The 10,109-nt window shown below is 39.4% G+C and overlaps 1 protein-coding gene across 3 annotated transcripts in view; it reads left to right on the forward strand.

Annotated features, from left to right (window-relative positions):
- SESN3 (sestrin 3) overlaps positions 1–8,574 on the forward strand; it is a 73,435-nt gene extending 64,861 nt beyond the window's left edge. For all 3 annotated transcript variants that reach the window (XM_082683382.1, XM_082683383.1, XM_082683384.1), the window contains one exon: positions 636–8,574. In XM_082683382.1, coding sequence (XP_082539508.1) covers positions 636–722 — 87 coding nt within the window. In that variant the 3' untranslated portion in view covers positions 723–8,574. The remainder of the gene's footprint in view (positions 1–635) is intronic.
- Positions 8,575–10,109: the final 1,535 nt, after the last annotated feature.

Below are 10,109 nucleotides of genomic sequence, written 5' to 3' on the forward strand. Positions count from 1 at the left end.
TTGTCCATCAGCCAGCCACCCTGTCCCTCCCACCCACTCCCCTCCAGCAATCCTCAGTTTGTTTCCTGAGACCAACAGTCTCTTATGGTTTGTCTCCCTCCAATCTTGTTTCGTTTTTCCCTCCCTTCCCCCATGACCGCCCCGCCCTGCCTCTCAAATTCCTCATATCAGTGAGATCATATGATAATTGTCTTTCTCTGATTTACTTATTTCTACTTAGCGTAATAGCCTCTAGGTGCATCCACACCATTGCAAATGGCAAGATTTGGGGGGTTTTGATGGCTGCATAGTATTCTTGTGTGTATATGTGTGTGTGTGTGTGTGTGTGTGTGTGTGTGTGTGTATGTGTTTAAAAGTTATTGCATAATCCAGGAGATTGGTTGGCTTTTCCTAATATATATCTTGACATAATGATTGGTATTTTCCAGGCTTTTAACAGTCATTTTCACTGCTCACAAGACCCATTGCTTTTTTTTTGAACAGCTTTCGTCAATGAGCGTTACATCATTTATGTGTGTAGATAACACCCATTTGCATGGTAAACGTTCATGAATGTCTGATATGTTTAAAGAAAAAAAGTAAGTTTTTTCAGTTGTTTATACCGGTCACTAAGGAGATAACATTTTCATTTCTAGGTTCATGTGAATCTACTTCTAATGGAAGCGCGGATGCAGGCTGAACTCCTTTATGCGCTTCGTGCCATAACTCGGCATTTGACCTGATAGCATCATCACCCAGCGAAAATGTCCTACGTGTGGAAAGACCTTTTCACACAAGACACACATCAGAAGCTGTTTGTGATGTAGCATCAAAAATTTTCAATTCTCTAGTGGCAAAGTTTAGCCGTTCTTTCTGGCGGCTGTAATGTGCAATGACGTGTTTTCTTTTTCTTGATGCTTAACATTACTAACAATTGCAAAAATAATACTGAGGAGCACTACTTTGCATTGTTTTATAGCTGGATTTTTTGGATACTGATCATAAATCATGAACCTGGTTTATTAATGCTTAACTTCAGCGCTTTGGGGTTTGTACGTATGTGTATTCTTTTCTTTCCTTTTTTTTTTTTTTTTTTTTTTTTTTAAGTAAGGAAAAGCGCTTACAATCTGCTCAAGCAATTGTTTTTCAGCTAGTGGAATTCAGCATAGAATGACCTCCTCTGGCCATTCTAAACTTTAATGTTGTGTCCTAAATCTGGTGGAGGAGAAGCATGCGCTGTTGAATTAAGCTGCTCACAGGACACGTGTCTGTGTCCCCAGGAGATTATTTGTCAGGCACTGTTTGTGGGGGTTTTTTTTGTTTGTTTTTGGGTTTTTTTGTTTGTTTTTTGTTTTGTTTTGGTTTTGGTTTTTTTACTGCTATTGGCGATAACGTGAAATGTGATACAGCCATTGTCCATAATTTAATGTGAAATTAATCATGATGAATTCTATAGCATGCTACTGAAATGCCAAATTCAGCTGTTTTCTTTCTCTTCGGAAACAGAAGTTTCCGTTTTCCATATCAGATGTATATATTAAAAGTGAAATTATGTACAATCCTTTCTATCACGGACAGCCATCCTCGGTCACCGGGATAATCAGTGCTCTCAGAGCTGCTCACAGTTCATTCGGTCGGCACGTCCAAGCCTGTACCCACACAAGATTGACCAAAAAGTTTCTTTGCACATTTTTCTTTTCTCATAGTGTTTTCTGTATTGCAGTTAAGCAGAGGAAGGTTAATATACTTGTATTTTTTTCCTAGTAGGCCTTTAGAACTTCTTTCCTGTTATTTTCCTTCTAATAGGTTGAACAGTTGAATATTCAGAGGTAAAAGTTGTGTTTCTATGCATTAATGTGATTGAACAGCAACAACAAAAAAAAGTGCAATATGTTGGGAAAAAGTACTCCGCGGAACCCCCCACCCCATTACGTCATTGCGGAAGTGTCCTTTTGAACAGAGCCATAAAGAAATTTGTTCCAGTTTCTTTATCGCGCAAGGCTTTTGCCTTACTGGGGTTGAACGATATTCTTTTCCTAATGCCAAAGCACCCCCTTCCCCAGGGGGGAAAAAGTCTCTTTGGACAACTGGTTTTAAAAAAATATCAAGTCTTAGGGGAGGAATAAGCATCCAAAAAGTCACATTTTTGCATTGGTTTATGTTGCTTGATTAGACTATCTTCACAGAGCACAACCTAATGTGTTTATAGCTTTAATTTGTCTTGTGTTAATGAACCAGTGAAGTGCCTAAAGAGATGCTTACAGCTATCCAATAGGACACAACTGCACTGCTTAAACACTTTTTGGTTAATTAAGGGTGACTTGAATTTTAAACATGCTGATTTAAAAAAAAAAAACAAAACAAAAAACAAAACTGCTCCATTTGTTCATAGTAAATAATATTGTCAAAATTCTCCGTTAGGGTTCCCACAAAGATTTCGTCTTAGACTTACTTCCTTACTTGTTTTGTAGGAGTTTTTGTCATGAAAGAATCGTGGATGAGTGTTTTTGTTCGGCCTATCCATTCGTCATCTGTTTCTGGTACAACACGTTAGGTTGCTTTCTTTTAGATTTTGTTCCAGACAAGAAAATACAAAGGTGACTGTAAGCCTACAAACATGAGGCCGTTCTGCATTTTTTGATCCCAGGATCTTGTGTGAGATCTTGCGTGTGAGGAAAAAATCACTAATATTTTTTAAGACAGGGTGGTTTATTTAAAGATACTATTCAGAGAATTCATGCCAGATCTCTTCTGTTTAAATGCATATACCGTATGTTGATTTTATTCAGCATCACGTTATACAGAGATGTATTAACTGCACGGAAAGTAGGAAAATGACAAAACATAGATGATAGCATAAATGTTCATTTGATGTCCCCAACCTTAGAACTTTTCAAGTTGGGGATGTCTTTTATTCTTGACATCTGGGTTTGGTTCTTTTTATTTTGTTTTGTTTCCTTTTCCTACAGTCCTTTCATTTAATAGCCCTCTATGTTGTGCAGCTGACCTGTGTTACAGGATTAGAAACGATCTTTATAAAAGGAAAAAGAGAAATTCTCACAGAACACCATATGAGCTTTAGACCAAAAGGGGAAACAAGGTGTAAGTAACAAAAATGGCCACTTAGTTTTTGTCTTTTATTTTTTTACCCCCAGAATTTTTTACATTAAGTAATTGGAGTTTGGGTTTTGGAAATATTTAGTGCCTTTACTAGATCTCTTTTCTAGCAAAGTTTCTTTTTAGCTCTGCATTGATCTATCTCCTCAGTAATCAGGAACCTAAGTCCACTTGGACCTATAAACAAAAACAAAACAATATATTTATGAACCTCAGTGAACCAGCCTAGAAAAATCGACTTCTGGGGGTGCTAGGGCACCCCCAGTAATCTACAGCATGTGCAGCATTCCGGGGCATGAATACCATTTTAAACAAGTTTGCTAGGAACCTTCTCTAACGCAAACTTGAAATTCTGATGTGGTTTTCCAGGGTGGTATTTTTTCAGAGTATTGAATTTACTATGTAGTAATTTATAGTATAGCTTTTTATATTAAAATGTGATATTTTTAAAAGAGATATCTGGTTCAATTGGTGTAACGACGTGATTCTACGGTATGCTAACCTACACCTGGGGGCTCACATTGTGCCAAACTTTAAACGTGCAAGTGTACTTGGGGGGAAAAAAAAGCACATGCGAATGTGAAATCTCTGACTTCCTTGCTTATCATGTTAAAATTAGTCTAACAACCCACCTATGTATATGCTTGATCAATGTCTATTCACTTCCCAGCTTCAGTAGTAATTCGTGATTTCTCAGATCACCATAGGAAATACCTGAGTACTCTCCCGTCAGAAGGCAACTCTGTTCTGGAAGCGGATCGCTTGGCGGTGGCAGCCGCCCCACTTGATCCTTCAGTTTAGACCCCCTCAGATGGACTCACAATAATCAGCGCCAAAGAGGCTTTCTGAGATGAGACCACCTGTTACCTTCTTTACCTTCTTGAACCACATGTGTTATCTTAGTCCCAGGAAGAGTCTTCGTCCCATCTGGGGTATTTTTACCATAAAAGATGACTAATGTGGAATCCAGGCCATGGCCTTGGCCTTTAATTATGACTTTAAACCCAAATAATGGCAGAGCAATGCAGGGCTCTTTTAGAACAGAAAACTCAGTGGAAACTTTATATTAAAACCATATATGAACCAGAGCCCCTATTTTAATTGTGTTATAAAGTCTCCTAAAGTTCTTAAATTCTCTGAAGACTAAACATTATCCAGAGCAGTTTTTTTTTTTTTCCTCCTCTTCCACCTTATAGAGTTTTTTAATCCAAAAATCCTGGGTTTTTATGCCATGGCAAAATAAAATGATTGGCAAAAAATTAAAGATCTATACTTAAAAATAGTTCACCATGCAAATATGACCGTAAGATTCTTTTAAACTCTTAAAGACAACTAGCTCGTCAAGGGAAAAAAAATAATAAATTTCAGTGCATGTGATAGAAATGATTTGCACTGTGGTAGTAAAATGAGGTTTTTGTTTTGTGTTGTGTTGTGTTTTGAAGACAATTCAAAATCATTCCTCTGAAAAGCAAGACCTTAAACTCTTTATCTAACAGACTTTTTCTTCTTTTCTGCAAATAGGCGGTCTTGCACGAAGTAAAAAGTATACAACAATAATGATATATGAACAGTACCCGGAATTTTCTTGGTGGTGTAATTCCACAGCACCCTAAGAGACATGCGGCCCCTCAGTTCAGATCGAGTGCAAAGTTACTTAATTTGTCTCATCAGAACCCACTCCCGGTGGCCGTCGTCTTTATCTGTGTTTCCCTACTGTATCCCTCTGGAGACTGAGAATCAAATTATGGAGTCTTTCCTCAGAACAGTACTGTAACATGAATGTATTCCTCTCAGTCACCAGAATTTAAATGCCTCCGTGTGTGGAGCTGATTTCCATGCTAATTTGGCTTTGTGAGCAATGTCCACTCAGGTGAGACCTAGAACAAAAGCAGCTGTGGCGAAATGGACCCTAGAGGCAGAGGCAGAGAGAGCCCTGTGAGGAAGGAAGAGGTTGTCAAAGAACACATGGAACATCACTCTGAGTGTGGCCATCCTCAGCATCCTACACCTAGTATCAAGGAATCTTCCCTTTGGGAGTTCCGACCCGCATTCGGTCCACCCTTCCCTGCCTGCTTTCTTTCCCCCAAGTGCCTCAACCTTCTCCACGCTTGCTTCCCCCCCACCCCTGCCCTCAGCCCACCTTGGCCACCATCCAAGCCAAACATCACCAGCCACCTGCTGATAATCACCAGCATTTACTTTTCTGAGTTACTTTTTCCCCAGTCATTAAGAACAGGACTTTGTCCCAGCTCCCCTACATGCCTCAACCATCCAGCTACATTTTGGCTAACCTTCGCCCTGGACACCCTACCAGATACCATGCTGCACCAAGTGGAGTCCTGTCCATCCCATGCTCTTTTTCCCCTTTCCCGACTGCCAAAATATCTTGCTGTCCTCTACCTCATCCCCAAAGAGCCTATAAATTCAGAGTATCCAACCTTTTCATGGATTCACTCTCTGTTGTTCAGTAATGCTACTTCCATATTTTAATAAATCGTAGAAGATTTTTGCCTTCTATCAAAGTAGAAGTCTTTATATTTATACATGATACAGAAATGGAACTATTTCTATCATGCAGAACTTAGCATTTAGTGGGACTTTAACGTGACTGAGTTACCATCCTAAACTGGATCTATATTAGGGAATAAAGACTGGTGTCAGTCCAAGTTATTTGAATGTACATTTAAAATTCTCTAGCAATCCAGATCGATCTATCACCCTTCGGTGGAACAGGAACCTTCTGGCATAGAAACGGCTGGTGTTTCAGAGACTTGTTTGATTGCTGTCGCTTGAGCTGTGAAACACAGTTCTTAATAGAAGGACATGGGACAAAGGGTGTTCAGACGATCCTATTGGATCACACAAGCCCATTTGATATATAACATGGAAAATATACCACAAAATTGGGTACATCAGAGTTTGGACAAACTTTCCTGGGTCAGACTAAGCTTCTCATCTCCTTTCTTACCCTGCTGTCATGGGGGTGAGGGAGGGGATGGGACAGAAAGGGAATGCATTGACTTCGTAGTCGGTCTTCCCCTGGCTGCATTTCAGGTCTATCCAGACTTTGTCACTCTGAACATGTGCACAGAGGAGGAAGAAGCAAGTTCTTCCTCTCCAGCCAGTGCCCGAGCTGTGTCCTTCATGGATGGAAACCCTGTCAGGTTTCTAACAGGGGGCGTGTAGCTCTACCAATGGTTGTCTGACCTGAGGATGAACCACCCTGTTTGGAAGTAGAAAGTATTCCAATCTGAGGTGGTATTCGAATGCTGTACACTCTGTTCCTGAGCAACACAGCCGGACAGCAGAGTCTAGTGAAATGCCTTCAGGGGCCCAGGAGTGAATCAATGTGTCGTTAAGAAATGAGACTTAATAATAGACGCTGAAGGGATGGTTTTTACTAAATCATATGTCATGAGGTGTTCGTTCTAGCTTTAAATTCATTATGACTGCACCACCATGAAGTAGAGAATTGAAAAAGGAAAAATCTGGGAGTGGGGGGAGTAGAAGGAATATCTGATATTTTCCCAGTGCTTGTGGAAATCTTTGAGATAATGAAACGTATCTTATAGCCTTTAGAACAAACACCCCATTCTACTTATAGCTGATAGTACAACATCAAACATTAGTAAATCTAAGTATGGTAAATAGAATTTTTGGTATATGAATTTTGCTAAAACAGTCTATTTTTCTTGTACCCCTCGGTTGAACCTCTTAAAAAAAATGAATGTATAATTTCCACAGAAAGATTATCAAAGGGAGAGAGAACCTCTGGTCTTAAATGCTGAAGTATTGTTCATGACTTCTGAGTGGCTGAGTGTGTGCCTTTCGACACTTAGCAAATGATAGTGGCTCTACATCTCTTTCTTAAATTAATAGGTCTTTACAGATTTCCACAGACTTCCAGATCTCATCAGGAAAGATCAAAAGGAAGGATAAAGGAAACCCATCAGCTGGGTAGGAAGACATTTCCTTTGTGATGTTGAGAGACTGTTTTCTCTTTTCTGAATTCTCTTCTGAGTTCTCTAAAAGGAAAGGCAAGAGTTCAGTGGTACCCTTATTCGTCAAGGACAGTGAGGCAAACTCTGTCTAGGGCATGTTTTCTTTGCATCCATAGATCTTCTCCGGAAAGAAAATACGGTTTTTCCCCTTCCTCTTTCTCTTCATATCTACTCTTTTCAGCCCAAATTAAGAGACACAGGAAGCCAACCAAGCCAGTCCGGCATCTTCTCCATGCTAATAGAATAGTCCCATCCACGTGCACCGTCTGAGCGAGGTGACAGAGAACCCCGTCAGGTCAACTCAGAACATGGCCTTGCTCCTCAGATTAGCTCCTTTGAACCCGAAAATAACTTTCCTGGTCATGGAAGAACTGGATGTATCCTTTAGCTTATGAAATAGGATTTGAACTTGAAATCTCTTTTTAAAAAAAAAAAATTCCTGATTGTTGCAGGGCGGCTACATGATGAATGTATATATTAAGACTTTGTAGCTGAATTGCACATGAAATCCGATTGCCAACTTCTTGACTTTCAATTTTAGACATCCTTTTATCCTTCAGTTGTGAGCGATATATGTAGCATGCTGTGAAATGTCTATTATAGTTCTTTAATTCATCAGTATTAATACAGATTTATCTTTTGTGTTCCTTGGTACTTTTTATTCAATGTAATCAGAAGCTGTGATGTTTTGCCTTTGTAGTCCTGTGCTTTGTTACTGTAATTTTTTTTTTTTTTACGAAGCACGTGACTTTGGACTAATGTGAGGCAGATGACATGATCTTTGAGACTGCTATATAGGTCAGTCTTACTATATAAGGTTTTCAATTAGAATAAGCTTTTATCAAATAGATCATTGATGCAACTTAGGATTCACACAGGTTTCAGCATCAAACGGCGGTCCTGTATTTATAGTTTCAATTCTGGAAATAGCAGACTTGATAAACAGCCACTTTAAACTCATTCTGGCAAACCAGACCCTGCTCTAGATGTAGTCGTCTAAGGTAGTTAACCATATAAGCCTTTTCAACTATATTATGCCCTCCACGGGAGTCAGCCGTAAAGGAGTTTATAGAACCCATGAAAGCTTTTTGTATGTATAAGTAGGTTTTATTTTTCTTATGTTGCCGATTTTACAATTCTGACTAAAGCTGACCTGAATGGATCAGTTTATGTGTAATATTGGAGTGCTTTAATGGCTTTGTGTTTTTTTTTTTTTTTGGAGGGATGGGTAATATTATTTGAACAGATGCAGAAGGAACTGTTAGTGGGTCAAGACAAACACATTTGAAATAAAGGAACTGTGTATTAAACATGTTAACAACAATTCATAACTGCACTTTTTATGACATTTTGAAAATCTATTTATAGGTACAGAACAATGGGTTTTGTTAAACTGTATCACATTTATACTTGCAGAAATTTATTTCATTGTTATTAGTAGGAATTTTATTGGTTCAATAAAATTGGCAAAACTGAACTCTGATTATTTGCTTTATATATATCTATCTTTACACTGAAGTAACGTTCTTGCCTAGGTTCATTTCTGCATGATATCAAGACGTGCTTTTGGAAACACATCAGAATCGTCTTTTTTTTCCCCTTTATTCCCGACCCATGGTTTTTTGGGTGACATTTCTTATAATCACTCGATATTGCATTAATGGAATATTATGATAGCATAAGTGGTGCAAAATATATAATTACTGCTGCCTTTTAAAATGTCTGTTGTGGTCACAGAAAGAGGCACATTAATTTCACTATTGTCTCTTGTTAGCTAAAATGGTAATGCAGAATGGGAAAGGGGCATTGAACCTGGGGTCAGAGCCTGGCTTTAAAAACTTTTTCTTCTCATTCTACTACTAGCTTTGTGACCTTAGAAGTAATTTAATCTCTGGGAACCTTGATTTCCACACCACAATCTGAAGGGAACAGTACCTTCTTGATGTAGTTGTTGGAGAACGAGGTGAAATGTAATCACGTATTTGAAATATACAGAACGGTAGCAGGTTTCAAAGGGTAGATGAGAAAGCTTGACAACAGTGTTGTTTCTAATTGAAATAAAGAGATGAGAAGGACAGCAGATGGGGAAGGGGAGGTTTTTCACCTATAATGGGCGGGGAGGGTAAGGTCTCAAGGAGGTATGGAAGACAGGCTTTTGGAAAGCTACAGAGGATGTGTAAAGCCTTTCATGCAAGTCCTAATTCTGATTTATGCTGATTACATAAAAATTTGTATGATAGGTGAGATCTCTCCCCTTGTGCCCTGTGTCCAGCTGTCCACTGACAATTGGCAGAACCCAGGTCCTTGCTGATGAGAGCCTGTCTCTTTCAATAATAGACAACATCTAGGGGAGAGGAAGGGGACACATCCAGCCAACTCAGCAACTCAGCCCTTCCTGAAGACACCCGCCCCCCACCCCCAAGAATCTGCCTTTTTGAAACTTGTTCCCTGGGAATCTAACCATTCTTCAAGGTGAAATAAAATCCAGGTTTCTGTGTGTGCTTTGTCCTTTCACATACACGATCTCATTTACTCCTCAGGTTAACTTTGGGAAGAATTGTTACCTCCATTTTACAGGTGGGGAAACTTGAGTATCAGAGAGCCTTGCTCAGTGAGGGTTTGACCTTCTGTCCTCCTAATACCACTTCCTGTAAGGAACTTCCTTCCTTAGTTCAGTCTAAGTTTCTTGCATGATGGTGTAAAGACTACCAACATGACATTTTACTTGAAAACTTAAAGGATAAGACGTCTATGCTCCAAACAAGAGGTTAGATAACTTTCCTATCCAGCTAACTTGCAACTTTTTTTTTTTAAAGATTTTATTTATTTATTTGACAGAGAGAAATCACAAGTAGATGGAGAGGCAGGCAGAGAGAGAGAGAGGGGGAAGCAGGCTCCCTGCTGAGCAGAGAGCCCGATGCGGGACTTGATCTCAGGACCCCGAGATCATGACCTGAGCCGAAGGCAGCGGCTTAACCCACTGAGCCACCCAGGCGCCCCGCAACTTTTTTT

Source organism: Mustela nivalis, assembly GCF_964662115.1.
Source record: "Mustela nivalis genome assembly, chromosome: 9".
Classification (NCBI taxonomy): Eukaryota; Metazoa; Chordata; class Mammalia; order Carnivora; family Mustelidae; genus Mustela; species Mustela nivalis.